The following is a 17,918-nucleotide window of genomic DNA, read 5'->3' as shown; positions in this document are numbered from 1 at the left end:
TCTGCCTCTGCTACTGAGCCCTGTCCAGTTTTGAGGCCTTCTCCAGTTCCCCAGTTCTACTATGTGTCTCTCACCCAGAGCCTCTTCCTTGTTCCCTAGTACCTGGGGAGAATCTGGAGGCCAGACCTGAGTCCAACACAAAGAAGGCTGTACCCACAACTGTGTCCCACTGCAACTGCCATACTTCCCGCTGGGGGCCTTGGCCTGTGGGTCCCTAGATCATAGCTTTGAATCCAGGGCTAGAAAACATCTTCTTGGCTTCTGATGTGGCTAGTACATAACTAGCTCTGTCATCAAGGCTGGGGTTCAAGTGTCGAAGTGAGGATGAATAAATGGTCACAAAAGTCTCCATCACAAAGGTGGCACTGTTGCAGCAAACCCCTCAAACTAAGGGTCAGCTAGATTATGTAATATTATAATACAAACAAAAATTGAAGGAAAACTTGGCTTCAGTTTATTTAAATTATGAAATAGAACTGTTTTTAACCAACCCAATCACTGCTGCCACTTGACCCAACAGCCCAAATGACTGACTTGCTGATTGACCTGTGCCAAAGACAAGGTGCCTAGTCTTTTCCTGCGACTACAGGTCACATCCTGGGGACCTTCTTTCCTGTTTTCCTCTTGATCTCAGAGACCTGTACCTAAGAGTAGATATAGGTAGATACCCAAACACACCCTAACTCTCACACAGAAGATATCAGCTTTCACACTTGTACACCATTGTGCACATATTCAAAGTGCACTTTGATAGTATCAAAACCAAAAAAAAAATGTGACCAACAGGAAGAACCACTTCTGCCCAGGGGCAGACAGATAATTGCAAGAAACTTAACTTCCAGTTAGTGCTTCTCTTGTTGCTTGAACACTGATTGGAAGATACCAATCTTAGACCTCGGGAACCCTTCTGCCTTATCTGGGTGCTGCACTGGGCATAGCTGCACTGTAGTTGCCTTCCCCTTGTGAATCTGAGCTCTAGATACCCAGCCTGGCAGGTAAACAGTGTGAAAAGACACAGCAGAAACTGAGAAAACTGGCAGGTCAAATGGGCACTTTCTACTGGATTCTTTTAAGGAACTAGATATGACAAGGGACTTCTTCCAAATATATACATTTTCCTCTTAATGTAAGAACTGCAACCTAGGTAGCCCCAAAGAGGGGTTCAGGGTACCACCAAGCCCACTAAGTCCCTGGAGAGTACTAGGTGTGCAGCTGGAAGGAGCTGGATGCACATAATGGGCTCCTGAGTTGAGGTGCTCCTTTATCAGTCCCATTGAGAAGACTGGGAAGCAGGGGCTCCATTCCTTGTGGGCTCATAAGATCACCCTCTTCAGAGTACAAGCTTTGGAGAGAATGATTAATCTGCACTGGTTACTACTATTGCTTCTATGTCTAGAAACTGTGATGTTCTAGCCCATGAGCACATCCCATCACATTTGCAATCACACCATCCTATGTGTACCATAAACCCATTCTCCATCTGCCCTCTAAAACACATGTTCCCACCACCCCAACTTCTAGTGTTGCCTCTCCTTCCCTGAATTGACTCTGTACAGCAATCTCCCACCTTGCGCCTATAAGTGTATAGAGCCCCTACTATCCCTGCTTTTCCCGTTTCCCATTCTCCAGGCACCCCTGTTTCCTTTCTCAAGGAGCCTCTCCTGCCTGGCACCATCTCCACTTGGCTAATTCCCCTTGTGGCCCCTCTATTGAACTGTTGTGTTGTCCATTTCCCTGTGACAAGAGCTCTGGTTACAGAGTTATTGATTGGTTTCATATAGACAGATGGGCCCTTCCTAGGCTACCATCGAAATCCCTGGCTGTATGGGCTGATTGTTGCCTCTCTGGGTGTAGGATTGCACCAGAGACCACCCTCCACGCAGCCTCCTTTGCCTGGGCTATGGATGGTAATAAATGGCAGCAGCCTGAGCAATAATAAAAGCATTTGAGTAGGTTACCTGTGCAGACACAAGATTTATGCCACTTCATTTTTGCTGTGATTGTTATATTGAGTTCTCAGAACAGCTGATGCTTTATTTATTTGTTTGTTTATTTATTTATTTGTTTATTTGAGGTTCCTCCTTTCTTTTCTTCTTGGCTTCACCTCCTAAAACCAACCTGAATCTTTTGTTAGGATGGCCCCATGTGTTTGCTTCTTCTCAAAAGTTGCCAGCTGAGATACAAACTCAAGACAACCAGCCACTGAAGGCCTATATTGTGGCCTGCATACACAAGAGCCACCCAACAGGGAGATAATCAGGCCAGCACCAATGCTGGCCAAGAAGCCCAGGCTAAATGATTGAGGAAACAAAGGTGGATTTTGACAACTCCAGCTTGGGTTAAAGAATCAGATCAAGGACACCTAGAGTATTTAGCCAGTAAAGGCGCCTGCTGCCAAGGCTGACAACCCCCATTCGATCCCCAGAACCCACATGGTAGAAGGAGAGAACTGACTCTCACAGGTTGCCCTCTGACCTGCATATATGCACTGTGCCATATGTGCTTCCCACCACACACAAAATAAATAAATAAATTAATTAATTAAAAAATGTAATTTAGATGTTTTTTAGGAGAATCAGATCAACAGTCAGTCCTTTTCAAATGTCACTCTAACAATGGGAGGCCTTAAAAGCAGAGAAACTCTGCAGAAAATGGGTGAGCAAGGTTTCTGAGACAGAAACTGTAGAGAAGAATTTATCTGTGGTTCTTGTATGCTAGGCCTAGAGCCCCTAAGGCACATTCTCTTTCCTTATTTTTCCCATTCCTCTGTATAGAGAAATCTTTTTCTTAACTTACTGACTCACCCTGGCTCTTTGCCCTAAGACCAACAGTGCTGACTACCAAACAGCTTCAAGGATCTAGAGATGTGGTAGGCAACGCCACCTCTCTGCCCCAGCTTCAATGCCAATCTTGGCCCAAGATTAAAACTTACAATTTCAGAATGGCAGAAACAGACCCTCATCTAGGGCATGCCTCTAGCACTTCCATGGCTATGATTAGTGACTATCAGCTTGCTTGGAAAAATAAGTGGTAGATTACTGCCCTCTTCCAGACCAATGACAGACCTCAGAATTACACAGTGGGGACACTCGAATGACACAGACTGAGATAATTTAACATAGCATTGAGTCTGCAGTCTTCTGGAAGCCAGTGTTGCTGAGAGGAATGTACCCAAAATAGGCTAAGGGAGAATATAGGTTGTGGGTGATCTTGTGAGCAGTAAGGGTCCACTGTAAAGATCTAGGGGTATGGAATCCCTGAACCCACAGAGTGTTTAACTAGCTTCAAAAAGCTGATCTGCTGCCTCAAGGACTATAGTAGTAAAGGATCTTCAGCAACCCTAGACTCCACCTGGAGTGCATGCTGTTCTTTCAAAGAAGCTATGGTCTTTGCCCAGAGCAACAGTCGAACCTGAAGACTCTGGCATGTCATCAGGAATATCCTTCTTGCCTAGTCAATTGGTGAGCCTGATAATTGGTAACATTGCCCCCATTTCAGCACATGGATCTCCCTCCATCTCTACCTAACCCCAGACCATTTCCCACACAAAGCTTCAATCTGAAGTCACCTGTTTATAAACACTGTACTCCATAGCAGTGCTATACAAGCTAAACAGCTGGCAACTCCACACTCAGCGATCAGTAGCCCAAGATTTAGAATGTGTGTAAAGTCCACAGCTCAAGATCTTAGACAGTGGTCTCTAGGAGTGCAGGGTTCCCTAACCCATGACTTTGGCTCAGAGAGACATTTCTACAAGGATCTACCAGTAGCGAACTCAGGTTGGACAGCCAAGTATTTATCACAACAGGATTGAAGAATGCCAAAATCATTTTTAAAGCATGAGAAGCAATTTAGTTTATAGCTATAATATCATATTTCAAGTGTAGCGACAGCATCTGTTTGGGGGGAGGAGAAGATGAAAACCTTTGGCTCAGGTGAATGAACAGGTACAGATTTCCCTTCTTACCAATACTGGCTCCTGAATACCCTTACTTATAACATATATTGGACAGCCTACCAACATCAAAGCTCTGAACTCAAGAACTCCCCACTTCCCAGTGCATACCACGTTCTCTACACAGGAACATCTCCAGGTCCTTCCTAAAGTGAGTGAGAATTCTCAAAACAGAAAAGCCAAAGTTCAAGGCACAATAAGCACCAGGAGAGATGTCTTGCCTTTAGCATTTATGTGAAGCACCTCTCAAAAAAAAACCTTCCCCTTCAAGAGCAGAGCAAACGGAACAACACTGAGGGCTGAGGTGCATAGATGTGTCTCAGGGGCGCACTGGGAAGCCCCAGCAAGTCGGTCCAAAATATGAATCTTGGGAGTATTCTTCTAAAAACAAAACATAACAAACAATAGCAACAAAACCCCCAGCCTGATTGATCTTGTTGACAAAGCAAGTGGTAAAGTTTAACTACAGAGCCAGAACTGGCTACCCATCCTGCTAGTGGCTTTCTTCTCCTGTCCCCTCACTCCCTGTCCACCTTCAGCAATACCTACCCAAAATATCTCTTTCTCTACACCCTAAGGGAGCTTGTGTGCCCCTCAGGTGACAGGGTCCCATACCCAGCCAATTCTATGGCTGTCAGCACTGTCAGGCTGGGACTCTTTTCCCTCCTCTGATCTCCTGGACTACTTTCTTCTCATTCTGATGGGTGTACCTTCAGGCCTCTGGAGCTTAATCTTAGGAGCACTTGTTCCCTGATCCTGATGGCTTTCTAGGATGAAATATCCCCAAACTTGTGCCTAAGCCAGCTTCCAAAAGTAGCTCAGCCAACTAAGGTTATGTGTCAGAGAGAGAGGGGACAAGGAGGATGCTAAGCAGAGCTGCTACCACATCTCCGTCCTTTTCATCGCTCCACTTCTACACCTTATTCAGGAGATGCAACTCACTTTAACTATAAAAAGCCTGCAATTCCCATGGCTAACAATAAGGATTTCTCAAAAATAATCTCCAGAGCACCCCTACTCAGTCCAACCACGCTGCCCCTCATCAGGGCCACTCTTGGCCCAGCTGCCCGCCTCAGTTCAAACTCACTGCAAGGACCATCAGCCAGTCTAGAGGCAAAGTCTCTGGATAGCTCAGAAAACAATGCTTTGCCCCCTACCCCTCTCTAACTGCCACTCTTGCCTCAGCCCCCAAGCTTCCTTAGCTTCCACCTGGCTTTTAAATGCAAAGCACTTATTCCTTTCTCAAACCACCCACTGTTTTTCTTCAGCTCCTTTGGAAAGTGTCTGAATGTCAAACAGCCATGTTTCCAATACCTGCCTGAGCCAGGCCAAGGGAGCTGGAGAGTTTTGGAGGGTGTATAATTAGCTGATCAGTATTATGTTACCCTGTTCATAACTGAATAACCATTTTAATACAGATGGCACACACTGGGATAATTTCTGGGGTCGCCTTGCAGTATGTTACAGCATGAGTGTGGCAGAGGGAATCTTCTTTAGCCAAGGTACATTCTACCAGCTAATTTTACCTGCTGTTTTCAGGATGATTTGGGATCATTCCATATCATTTGCAAAATATTAAAAAAAGATAGGTGATGCCAGTTTCAGGAAAAGGCACCATCTGAATTACTAGTTGTCCTGATAATGGGACTACGAAGAGTACAAAGAATAACAGAATATGAAACTCTCAGCCCCCTTTTCATTTGGAGGTGCCCTAGAGTTGGGGGGACTTCTGTGCCCTAGGGTCTCTGCATACAGCTGTCAGGTTGTGTAATTCTGCAACTATGAAGGCAGCCTGGGTTCCTGGGCTACATCCCTGCCTGAGTGCTCTGCAACCACCCCGTTAAACACCCAGACACACTGGCTGAGGTGCATGCCCATGTGGTCTTCCAGACAGCATACTGGAGTGGTCTGGGATTAGGAGACCTAACTATCCTGTAAGTTGAATTGACTGTGGTTTGTATGAGTCTCCATGTGCCTGAACCTATCGTTAGTACAAAGACTTCAGCCTCAACATAGGCATGCTTAGCAGTGGGGGCATCTCCCAAGAGTCAGTCACAGGATCCCAGTTCTTACTCCCTGCTTGGTATCCCAGTTCTTGTTCAGGTCCTCTATGTTTGCCGAAGCCTGGCTGGTGGCTGGCATGTGTTCTTCAGGCCTGGATGCCAGTGCTTCTAGGCCGGAAATTTGTATGGAGCTAGTTAGCAAGACCTGGGCTCCTGGGAGGTATACTTTGTGGGAGATGGCCCGGGAAAGTAAGGGAGCCAGGGCTGTGCCCTGGGGAAGGGCACATGCTTTTAGAAAGAGAAGTCTGTTTGAAGGCCATGAATAGACAGTGGTCATTTTAAAGGCTTTGCTATGGGCTATGATTGTTTCTAGATCCCGAGGCAGGCAATCTTGGAGTCTTAATTACCACAAACACTTGGATTCATTTCCAGGACATGGGCAGGAGAAGCCTGGCAGGGAAAACCCAGCTCCCAACTGGAGACAGCCCCGTCTGTCTGTCTATCTGTCTATCTATCTCTGCCTCCCAGGTTCACTCTCGTTGCCCAAAGGACTTCAGGCTGGGAGCTGGAAGGATGGAGGCTGGACATAGAGTAAAGATGGACCCTAGGAAATGACCCGGCAGCCAGGAGTAGGGAGCTGGAATCCTGCCCCGCAGGCCCAGGGGGCGTGCTCACCTGTTGATGGAAGAGACGCTAGGAACTGTGTCGTTGTCACAGATGCCCTCAGCTAGCAGCCGGTCACGGATCTCCCAGGCGAACATAGTTGGGTTCTGTCGCTTGTATTCGGCAATCTTGTCTACCACTTTGGGTGTTGCCACCTTGGGCTTGGAGCCACCAATCACTCCAGGCTTGATGCTGCCAGTCTCGTAGTACCTGGGCCAGAAAGGCCGGCAGGGTCAGCACGGAGCCGATGATGGCAGGGGCAGGGGAGCTGCAAGCTGCAGAGTCGCTAAGCCACTCTCCCTCCCTAGGCAGCAGTGTGAAGGCAAAAGTTCCAGAGTAGCTGAGCGGACTTTCAGAAGATGCTTGGCTAGGGTGAGTTAGGGAGGAGTGGAGGGTGCTCCCATCTGGGAGACAGAGTAGCAGGTAGGTGCACACCAGCTAGAGCAGGTGCCCCTGGGAGTGAAAGTCTGGCTTTCTACTTGGGGAGAGAAGGAACCTGGCTGGGAGGGCTGATCTCCTCTGAAGCACCATCTCCAGCTCTTTCCTTCTGAGCACAGAATCTTTGTGGGAACCAGGACTCCCCTCCCTTTTTGCCTTCTAAATGCTGCCTTTTCTCATCTTGGAACCCCTTTCCTTTAACCCCATCCACATTTACTAGCTAGAAAAAGTTATTTCCTTTTCTGAATGTGGCTACCTCCCCTGTAGAGCCCTGGAGCTGGATAGGCATTGGGCAGACCCTACTACTCCATCCTCCCTCCAGGACTCAGCCGCCACATGAATGCCCTTCCCAAATGGAGCTATTAGTCTGTTAGATCCCACCAGTTGGCACTTCAACTTTTAGCCAAGTCCTCCGCTGGGAAGCACGCAGGGTGTCTCCCCGGTAACACCCAGCCCTCACCTGCCCAGGATTTTGCTGACACAGCCATGGCTGACCCGCAGCTGCCGGGAGATGTCACAGGGCCTCACACCCTGGTGGGCCAGCTCCACGATGCGCTGCCTCACCACGTCGGGTAGGGGTCGGCCGTTCACAAACACCCCCCCTAGCTGGTTCACACCCCCGTGCCCTGCTGGGGAGAGACAAGAAAAAAACACAACACCCCACATACAGCAGGGACCAGCCATTAGTCAGGGTCGAGGCCCGCGAAGTGCAAAGGGAGCAGGCAGGGCTAAGGGACATGTCTGGGAACTGGCGGAGAAAGTGTTGAGATCGGAACCCCTCAGGCTGGAGAGGAGCCGGGAAGCTGAGCTGGGGAAGAGCCCGACTCTCAGACTATTAAGTCGCAAGGGAGAAAATGCGGGAAGAGTAGAGAAGCCAGGAGAGAGAAAAGATGAGAAAGATGAAGGAGAAAACAACAAATAGGGAATTAATGTCAGCTGAAATGAATGCAGGAAAGCGTGGAGAGGAAGTGTGTCCAGGAACGGATTTGGTGCGAGAAGGAACCTGCCTGCACCGCAGGCTGGGCGCGCTGCCTTTTCCAGCCAAGGCTAGGAGCCCGATGGTTTTGGAAGGTCTGGGTCCTCTTGTCTCTGCTCATCGGAGTCCCAAGCTTAGAGAGGGGCTAAGATACACACACACACACACACACACACACACACACACACACACAGGCTTTGCATCTTTCCTCCAACTCCTCCCTTGTATTTATTTTTAATTGGAATTTTACTGCCTGTTTTTTTCTTTCCCTTCAAAAAAATTTTTTTGATTGGGAGTTTTTCTTTCCTCCATGTTTTCTATCTTTAGAAATTTGGAACCATATTCCCTCCTGACTCTCTAATGTCTAAGTGGGAAAGAAATCAAGGTGGAGAGGGAAAGGCAGAAAAGGCTCAGAGACCTGGAGACTACCCAGACCAGCGCTCTCCCGGCAGCGGCTGAAGAACGCAGATTGCTGGGGTTCACTTGTCCACCGCGCAGCACCCGTCTTGGGCCCAGCGTCTCCCCTACGTCTCTTGGCACAGACTGCCAAAGCGGGTTTAGGATTCACTGGGCACCCTGTGCAGTCGGTCTAAGCCAGTTAGTGGCCCTCTGATCTCCCAGGCCTCCCCAGCCGCCAAGGAAACCAAACAGTAAGGACGGGTAAGCTCCGCTAGCCAGGAGCAAAGCCCTGGATTTCCAATCCGACTTGGCGGGGACTCCCAACCTGGAAACCGAGATGGGCACCGGGTGCCAGGCTTGAGAGCGCTGCCCGGTGCCCCATTCTCCCTGGCCTAAAGCAGCCTAGAAATCCTGCACCCAGAGCGATCAACCCTGTAGCTGCAGATACTGAGCATTCTAATCACAGAGACTTCTAGCTGTAGTCAGGCCAGAGAGCATCCGCAGCCCCTGCCGGGTGGCCTCAAGCGAGTTTCGGAGAAAGCGGGGACTTCTTGTGCCCCCTTCATTTCTCTCCCGCTTCTTTCTAGGGAGACCAAGAACCAAGCCTGTGCAAAACCCCTGGGTAGAGAGGCCTTGATCCAGCAACTCTGGGAAGCCAGAACCTCTTATTTTTTTCTCTCTCATCCCCAGTCACCCCATCTCTGGTCCCACTCTTCACCCCTCCCCTCCCTCCAAACCCCGACCATCAATAATTTAGGCCCCGGGAGAACTCGCGTTACCGGTATGAAAAGGCGGCAGCTGCGGGCAGATTAAAGATGAATAATTCAGCCTCACCGGGCTCCGGGCCCGGCCCCTCGGCCCCAATCTATGGGGTGGAGATTGGAAGGGTGTACGAATGGAGTCCAGGGCGAGTGGTCGCTTCGGGCCGGCTCTGAGTAGGGCCTGCAAGGCGCTACAGCCGCCGGCGCCGACTGGGGCCGTAGCCTCTCGCCAGCCAGTCCGCCGCCTAGCCGGCCGGCACTGAGCCTCTCTCCCTTCCTTCGACCACCTTCTGCTGGCTTTGCCCACCCCACCCCCCCGCTTGGGTTTCGAAGTGGCTCCCTGTGACTGGTCAGGACTCGGCGGGTCCCGGAAGCAATCCGCAAAATAACAGGGAGAGCAGTGGCAGCGCCGAGAGGCCGGCGGCCTGGGTGAACGCGGCGTGTGGACCCTGCTTCATTCAAAAGAGAAAGGCTTCCCAGCCAGGTGGGAAACTCGCGGCGGCCCAAAGCCCCCTCGCTTGATGTCCTTTACCTGGAAATTATTTAGGGAACTGTATTTTATTCCAGTTGTTTTAAAAGAGCCTTCTGTAAATCTAAACATATGCTTGGGGTTGGGGGGGGGACAAAAACAAAAACAAAAAATACAGCTCTCCCTGTGTAGACCACATCTCAAGCACAAATCTAAGCTAGGCTTAAAAAGTTTCCTTGTAAAAAGTTACAAATCATCCTTAATTATTAATCTACAGATGAGGAAGGGTTTTTCTATTTAGAATATTACTTATCTTTTTTAAGCAAGTGAAAATACCTCGCAAATAGTAGGTATTTTAGCTTTTCCATGCTAAGGACTTGGCATGAATTAGGTAAATTCAATTTTCATTAGCTTATTTCCCCTTTGCTTATTTTTCTGTCTTCCTTCCCCCCCATATAATTTCAATTTTCTTTCCTTGATTTATCTTTCTTTTCTCCTCAGCTTTGGCATTTGCTTTCCTTTTGTTCTTTCCCTACCATTTTTCCACTCTTTGCTGACCCTCTGGCCAAGGTGTTGGCTGCATGATCCTCAACAGATTCTCTAGAATGGAGAACTTTCAGGGTCTGGTTTGGAAGGCTCTGCTACTTGCTCTCTTCCTGACTGATTTCCTCTCAGAAGCCCTTGTTGTTTTAGAGCAAGTATCTCCCAGAGCAGAGTCAAGGAAAGATGACCACCTCTGCCAATCTTAGGTTCCCACCTGAAAGGGAAGGGACCAGGGAAGAGGAAGGGAGGTGAGGATGAAAGAAAGAGGATGGAAATATTTTAAACCAGCCCCCAGGAAGCCTTGACTAAGCTGGAAGGAACAGGAGATGCTAGGAGCCGAAGCTCAAAAAGGGGAGCACAACCAAACCACCCTGGTGCTTTTTCTGCCCAATTGTCCTGACAGACGCTGCCCAGGCTAGGAGCCTCCTCCTGGACAACTACAACTCTAAGTTTGAGAAAGGTAAACATGCACGGAGGCAGAAGAGGAAGACAGAGAGAGAGAGAGAGAGAGAGAGAGAGAGAGAGAGAGAGAGAGAGAGAGATCAGCCTCAAAACTGCTGCCAATTAGTCCTCTTCTAGTCCCCGGCAAAAGCTGACTAGAGAATGGGTGGCTGGACCCTGGGCCCAGGACTAGTATCCCGCAAGGTAAGAAGGAGCATGAAGAAGGAGCAAAGGCAGGTGATGAGCACCAGGGAAGGTAGGAAGGCAGGCAGAAAGATAAGCATGGATGGCAGGAAAACAGAAGGGAGAGTGACTTGAAGGCATTAGCAACACCAGGTAAGAGAAACAGGCAGAATAAAAGGAGGGACCGGGAAAAGTCAGAGTGGCCTCCAGGATGAGACCTGAGCGTAGGGACTGGGCCGCGTTCGGGCTAGATAGGGTTGAACCGAGACAGGAGCCGGGCGCCGGTACTCACGGTGCATCGCGGAGAAGGGGTCTGCTTTGCAGTGCATATCCATGGGGAGGCAGAGGAGCGGGAGCAGCGCGGCCGCCGCCGCCGTGTCGCCACGCAAACTCAACTTCAGGACTTGAGGAGAAAAGGAAGGGATGGTGGGGGAGGGAGGGTGAGCGGGCGCCCGGCTGCTGCGGGACACGCGAGGGTGAGGGGCGCGGCGCTGCGCTCCCCGCCGGGACTCCTCCCGGCCCGCCGGGGCTTGCAATCGCAGTGGCTGCAACTTGCCACCGTCGGGGCGAGCCGCTGGGCAGTCAGCAAAGCAGCCCCCGGGCGATGGGCCGGGCCAGGGGGCACTGGGGGCGCATGGCTCGCGCTCCAGCGGCGGCCAGAGCTGAGGCCGGCTGGAGGAGACAGCTAGCTCAGCTCCCCTGAAACCCGGTCATCCGAGAGGCGTTGGTCAGCGAGGGCGCCCGGCTGGGGCGGCCCGAGGGCGCTGGAAGGGGAGCCGGGCGGCTCCAAGTGCCGGAGAGTTGGTGAAGTTGGCAGAGAAGTAGCAATCCCCGGGATGTCCAAGCAGGCGCCCGCGGGAGGGGACCGCGCGAGTCGGCCCCCGCCCCCGGAAAAGGCAGGCGCACGCCGCGGCCGCGAAGAGGCGCGGAGGGAGGGAGGCAGCCGCGGTGCCGAGCGGCGCCAGCAGCGCTGGGCTGGCCCCAGGTGGGTTGCGGCTGGGAGAAGGCTCGGCCGGAGACTGGAGCCTCGGCTCCCGGTGTGTGTCTCTCTAAAAGCTGCAAAGCCCCCCTCCAGACCCCCTCCTCCTCCCTGAGCCGGGAGATGGATGACTTGTCAGACAAAGGCAATAGATTCCACCACTCTGTGATTCGCCAGCGCCGGAGTCCCGAGCTTCGGCAAGGAGGGCCCCGCGCCTGTCACTCCGGTGCCGGCGCGGGGAGGGTAAGGGAGGGGGAAACGGGAGGGAGCAGCGGGCAAAGGAAGAGGGAGGGAGAGGAGCGGGCTAGGGGGAGGAGGAATGGGAGCCCGGGATTAAAACTACACCGAGAAACGAAACTCGCCGATAAGATAAACGTTAGATAAGGATAAAGAGCGGCCAGGCTAATGAATATTCAGGCAACAACAGAGGGCCTCAAAGCGCGCGGCGCTCGGAAGTCGGGTTCTCAATCCCAACTCGCCCAGTCCTGCCATCCACCGGCCAGTGCTCACAAGAACCAAGCCTCCGGCCACGGGTCTCCATCCCTAAGTGTTAACCCCGCTACCCTTAGCTCTGAGCTCCTTTCCGTTCCTTCCTGTCCCTTCCTTCCTCCGTCCCTTTCCCTCTGGTCCATCCTTTTCGCCTTTCCCTCCTGTGGTACCTTCCCACCCACGCACGCCTGATTCTCATTCCGGGGCAAAGTGCCCAGCAGTTAGTCCTCTCCCGTCCCACACGCGATTGCGTGCACCCCCCCCCAATTCCCCGCTGCCTTTTTGCGCCCCGAGTCTGGGCAGTCCAGAACGGTTGGTTGAGAATCGGACTAGAGGCCTTTGACGAAGGACCCACCTGCCTAGGTGGGACCCAACGGACGGCGGGAGAGCCCGGGAACTTGGTTCTTGCACCCTGGGGTAGCTAGCGAGGGGATTGGGTAGGAAGGCAGAGTGCACAGCGGCTAGTCGGTGGCCAGGGAGGATGCGGAAGCCCAAGGCGGGACCAAGGCTGTCTCTCCCCGGCTGGGGAGAAAGAGGAGGCTCCTAACGCGGCCGAGTGCCCCTTGCTATAGCTCTGCGGATCCCGAGCGAGCGCAGAGCGCGCAGTACGCCGGCCTGGCCCTGCTCCTACCGGAACCGCTGGCCCAACCTCCGCAGCCCTCGCCCGCTCTGGCTCCCTCGCTCGCTGGGGTCCTCTCGCACGCACTAGGCAAGAGAAGCCCTTTGTCTCCTAACTGGTTAAGTACAGAATATCCGGGAGATCTTTATGAAATATTTTCCCTAGTCTCATAAATCATCTTGGCACTTCAGCTGATGTTTTAACTCTCTCTCCCTCCTTCGCTCCCTCCCCCCTGCTTCCCTGGGTCTGCGAAAGGGCGGCTCAGGGAAGCTCGAGCTGCGAAGCGCTGCCCTCTTGCCGCCTGGCAGACCTGAGACTCCTTTGGCCGCTCTCTACAGCCCCTGCAGCCCGGAGGAAGGACAGTGAGTGGAGTCCTGCCCCTGTTCCTCTGGCCAAGGCCTTAGCAAGAGATGGGATTAGAGGAAGCACCCACTGGACTCAAACTGACTCAGACTGACATCTATTGCTCATCCAAAAATCTTGATTTTTCAGGATGCCCTTACTCTGTGTAGGTTTCACGCCAGGCTTAGCTGCACAGGATTTTGAGGTTTCTACTCCTTAGGGGGCGTGAGTCCTCTGGGATCCTGACATTTGCACCCCCCCATATTCCTGATCGTGATTCGATTAATCCAACTGCAGAGTAACTATTGGAGAGTTTTTAAAAAACCCATCTCATCACCTCATTTGCCCTCTTTACCCCCCCCCCCCACTTCCCTTGGGCAGCGGTTCAGATTCCCTCTGGCAGGAGGCCGGTAGGCTCGGGGGTCCAGGCTGGAAGGTCAGTGTCTTCCTCTCAAGGCCTGCAGATGGCGCTCCTGGGTTGGGTTTGGCCTCACAACCCCACAAACACACACTAACTTCGTGTGGGGAACGAAAAGGGAGAACAGAGTTCCTGCAGCCTAGAGGAAACAGCTCCCAGGCCTTGGGAGCAAGGAATTCTCAGTTGCTAGTCACAGACCTAGCCTTGGGCTTCCTTCAGAGAGGCAATCAACCCAGAACTGGGGTTGGGGAACACTACAAAAGTTCCTATGGAGAGGAGTCCACAGTTAAAGGAGCCCTTGCCCTGGGTCTCTGAATGTTGACAATCCCATAAGTTAGGTCTTGGGAAGTCTGAACTATTGGAGGAACAAAAAAGAGTGGAATCCCTTGCTCCACACAGATTCAGACTTTTCTAGAATTCAGTATAGTTCTGTTTCAGGTACTATGAAATGTGGGCATGGACAATAGGGATTTTCACCTATTGGGAGAGATCAATTTTTGCATTTTGTAAGGAAGAGGACTAACAATGCACCAAATTCATTTGAAGCTGTCCTCACACAGATACCCTCTCTGAAATGAGTGCCCCCACCCCCTGCTCCTGGGACACTCACTCTTCTGCAGGACCAGTCCCTGGCAGTTCTCTCCTTAGCTCCAGCCAGTTTCTGTCTGGGTCTAGATAGTTAAGGCATTCCACACTGCTGATTGGAAGCCCTTAGCTTCTGCCCAGCCTTCTCTTTGGGCTTCGGGGGTGAAGGGTTGACCTGCAGATTTCTCTCCTCACCAGCTCTCCCACTGACTCCCCTTTCCTGTTCTTTTTCCTGTTCTATAGAGCCTAATAGATGGGGAAAGAGTAGGATAAGAAAAAGAAGAAAGAAGAGGAAAGGGGAAAAGAAAAATAAAGAAAACAACCCAACCCCAAACACAGCCAAGGCTGCAACCTGTCAGGGTTGGTTGCTTTTCCCTGTCAGCCTCTAAATGAACCTTTTCTCTCTGGTGTTTTCAAAGAGGCTTTTCCACACACCCCCCAACCTAGGGGCATTTACACTTCAAACAAGGCGCCCGCCTCCCTGCGGAAATTTAAAGGCAAATAAACTTTTGGGGAGTTGCTCTGATACCCATCCCAGGATTTGCTTCATTAGCCACCTCTGTGCATCTGATCTGCCCAATAAATCTGCCTTGTGGATTTCAGCTCCTTCGCCTTCTCAGCTCCCTTCCCTGCCAGGCTCACTTGGCGCCTGCCGGCCCCACTTTTACCTCCTCCCTTACCAACCAGTTAGGGTCGAGATGGTTCTCTGCTGTGTCTGGCCTATTTTGCCTGTGTGTTAGGTGTCCGAGAGGCGGCAGTCCGCGAAAAGAAGGCCCCCTTAAATACACTTAATGAATAGGTGTCCCAAGCCAGGTGTGACTTGTACCCCAACACGTAATATATTTCTGGGAAGCTTATGCGCGTAGATCCTGTCAACTTCCCACACTTGCACCCGCTCCTTTGCAGACCCTTTTGCTCGGTTTCCGGTTTCCTTGACCGGGAACTTTCTGCCTAGAGAGCAAAGGCAGTGATGTGGCTGCCTCCCTTCTGCCCATAGGGCTCTGACCTCCGGCCCAGGCGCCAGGCCTCAAGCAGTTCCGGGGCCCGGCACGGACCCTAGGGCTGCAGCTGAGCAGCCCAGCTGTGCCCCTCCCCCGTGGCCTCGGCCCGCTTTCCTCCTTCCACCTCCTGGGGAGTAGCAAGGGGAGCTAGGGCCAGAGCTCCGACGGAGGGGATTAGAAATTCCGAAATTAAGTGTATCTCCCCAGGAAATGCTCCCCACAGCGCGGACCAAATTAAACGCATTAAAGTTGGGGGGGGGCTGTTTGGAATGAAGGGGCAAAAAAAAAAAAAAAAAAAAAAAAAAAAAAAAAAAAAAAAAAAAAAAAAAAAAAAAAAAAAAAAAAAAAAAAAAAAAAAAAAAAAAAAAAAAAACTAGTCCGAAGGGAGGACGAGCCGAAGGAGGAAAGAAGCGAGGGTAGCTTTACTTGGCAGCCAAGCTCCTTTCTGGATTATTCCCAGTTTTGGAAGTCACTATCAGCACCAACATAAAGAAAAGAGAAAAGAAAAAAGTTCTGACAATCAAACTCGGTTGCACACCCGCTGCCCACCTGCCCAGCAAGTCCTGGTGCGGCCTGGGAGCGCACACCCTCGGCGGCCAGATCCCTGGCTCTCGCGAGTGAATTTACCCAGGCCCCTCTCTTGCCCCGCCTGACCGGCTCCCGCCGGGCCCTCGCCCCTCCTCTTCCTATTTTCTCCCCTCCCCTCCCCCCTGCCTAGCCCTCTGGTCACGTTGGAGGATGGGTTTTTTTGTTTTTTTTTTTTTTTTGGAAGAGCTTCTGGTACAATATGGAGCACCATGGGCTGCAATTTCACACTCCACAGCACATTCTCCCTAAAGCTACTTTTTTTTTTTCATCTAAGACCCCCTAATTTCTGCTTCCTCGCTCTCTCCCTTGCTCTCCCCCCCTCCCTTCTGCTCTCACTCTTATTTTCCCGCCTTTGTTCCCAATATTTGGGCACCCCCGTGAATCCCGGGGGGCCTGACGGCCGGCTGGCCCCGCCCGCCCGGTCTGTTGGTCCTGTGGAGGCCGCGTGCACGTGCTGGGCCTTTATCCTTCTTAGCCCCTCCTTCCTTTAACCCGGCTTCTCTTCACAAGAGGCTCTTGCGATCTGCCTGGCCCTTCGCAGCCCCTTTGAGGAGCAATGACAATACAAGCCACTTGGCCACCAAAGGGGCCTCTTAGTGGCACGGGTCAGCCAGGTGGCTGCTGCCTGTGGGCCACCGGACTTGGGGGAGGGGGCTGAAAAAAATTGTCAAACCAGAAGAAATAGGGCCAGCATGCCTACAGGGTAGGAGTGGCGGACTCTAAGGTGCCAGAGGGATCAAGGAGATCCTGATATTCCCGGTGCACCTCCTGTACCCTCTCCAAGCATCCATAGAGGTCTGCACTGCTAAAGGGACCACTCACCCCACAGAAAAAGTAGTTGCATAGTCCCTTTGCTGCTTAGGCCTCAGTTTTCTCACCTGTAAAATGGGATCAACTACACTTGTCTCCTCTACTATGGAGCTCACCAATGAACTGTTTGAAAAACAAACATTTCTATAATAGATGAAGGAATAATTGTCCAGCTTTCTGAACACCTGACCTCCACAAAAAGGAAAGGGAGGGAGCTGACCAAATTGGCTGGGGTGGGGGTGGGGGATTAGGAGGTGTTGCTTTCCATCCAACACTCCCAAAAGGTTAGTTACTGGGGATTCTGCAACACATTTCCTTCCAGGGTTCCTCTCTCCTTTTCAGACACACCGCCGGCGCGCCTCTTCCCTTTTGACTACACCACACGGGTGCATCCAAGTTTCTCGCTTTCCCTTTTGCCACTCCTCCATTCCCACTTCCCGCAAGCCCCCCTCCCCCAGCCTACTGTAACAGCTAAAAGATCAGTTAAATTCTTCACCCACATCCCCAACAACCGGGTTAATTGTGGCCTGAGGCCCGGTCCCCTTTGGGCCACTCGGCCAAAACCGCTGGCAGAGATTCGGGTAGGAAATCCCGTCCTCTCTGGTTCCAAACAAAGAGTCGGTCCTCCCAGAACCTGCAGTCAACTTGCCAAAAACCGAGTGGAAATAAGGCGTGGGTAGAGCTGGGGGGGCGTGGGATATGGCGACCACTGAAAAGACACCTGCCCCGGAAGGCCTGAAGAGGCTGGTTGGGCAAAGCGGGTCTCCACCAAGCCAGCTGCCCCCTCCTCTGGAGCCAGGGTGAGAGAGTCCAAGGGTGGCTGAGTGTTGATGGGGAAATAATGATTAACCCTCTTCTCAGCCGGCGGGAGCCCGCGCCTCACCGGGCTTCGGTGAAGGGAGACTGTGCTGGCGGATCCGGTCTGTCCCCAGCACCACCCGCCACCGCCACTACGACGACGGGGACTGTAGAGGGGGTTGCTGAAAAGCAACTGAGAGCAGGGCAACCCCTGATTCTGGGAAGCTAGGGAAAGCTCAGTAGCCACAACTGGTACGTAGAGAAAGGAAGGGGCCCATCGCGGACCTGGGCGCGCGGCCTTGAAGCGCTGAGGAATAGTTGGAGAGGGGCAGGAGCACCCGGGCAGAGTTTCCCCGCAGGTGCGAGCAGGCACCAAATCTACAGTCTCGGATCCATCCGCGCCCGCCCTCCCTTCCTCCTCTCCCAGCAGCAGTGTGGATTTGAGGAGCAGGCGGAGC

At 52.0% G+C, this 17,918-nt stretch overlaps 1 protein-coding gene across 7 annotated transcripts in view; it reads right to left on the bottom strand.

The window, feature by feature from the left end:
* Pax2 (paired box 2) overlaps positions 1-11,852 on the bottom strand; it is a 79,438-nt gene extending 67,586 nt beyond the window's left edge. For 3 of the 7 annotated variants that reach the window (XM_008845562.3, XM_008845561.3, XM_008845558.3), the window contains exons 1-3: positions 11,124-11,852; positions 7,520-7,688; positions 6,634-6,831 (exon numbers count right to left, since the gene is read on the bottom strand). In XM_008845562.3, the coding sequence (XP_008843784.1) occupies positions 6,634-6,831; positions 7,520-7,688; positions 11,124-11,166 (410 nt within the window). In that variant the 5' untranslated portion in view covers positions 11,167-11,852. The remainder of the gene's footprint in view (positions 1-6,633; positions 6,832-7,519; positions 7,689-11,123) is intronic. The other 4 variants (XM_017801219.2, XM_017801218.2, XM_017801217.2 and 1 more) reach the window with 2 other exon arrangements.
* Between the last annotated feature and the right edge of the window lie 6,066 nt (positions 11,853-17,918).

The sequence above is a fragment of the Nannospalax galili genome, unplaced genomic scaffold, assembly GCF_000622305.1.
Source record: "Nannospalax galili isolate Female #2095 unplaced genomic scaffold, S.galili_v1.0 scaffold161, whole genome shotgun sequence".
Taxonomy (NCBI): Eukaryota; Metazoa; Chordata; class Mammalia; order Rodentia; family Spalacidae; genus Nannospalax; species Nannospalax galili.
Note: the sequence above shows the minus strand (reverse complement) of the source record. Positions and strands in the feature narration are given on the sequence as shown.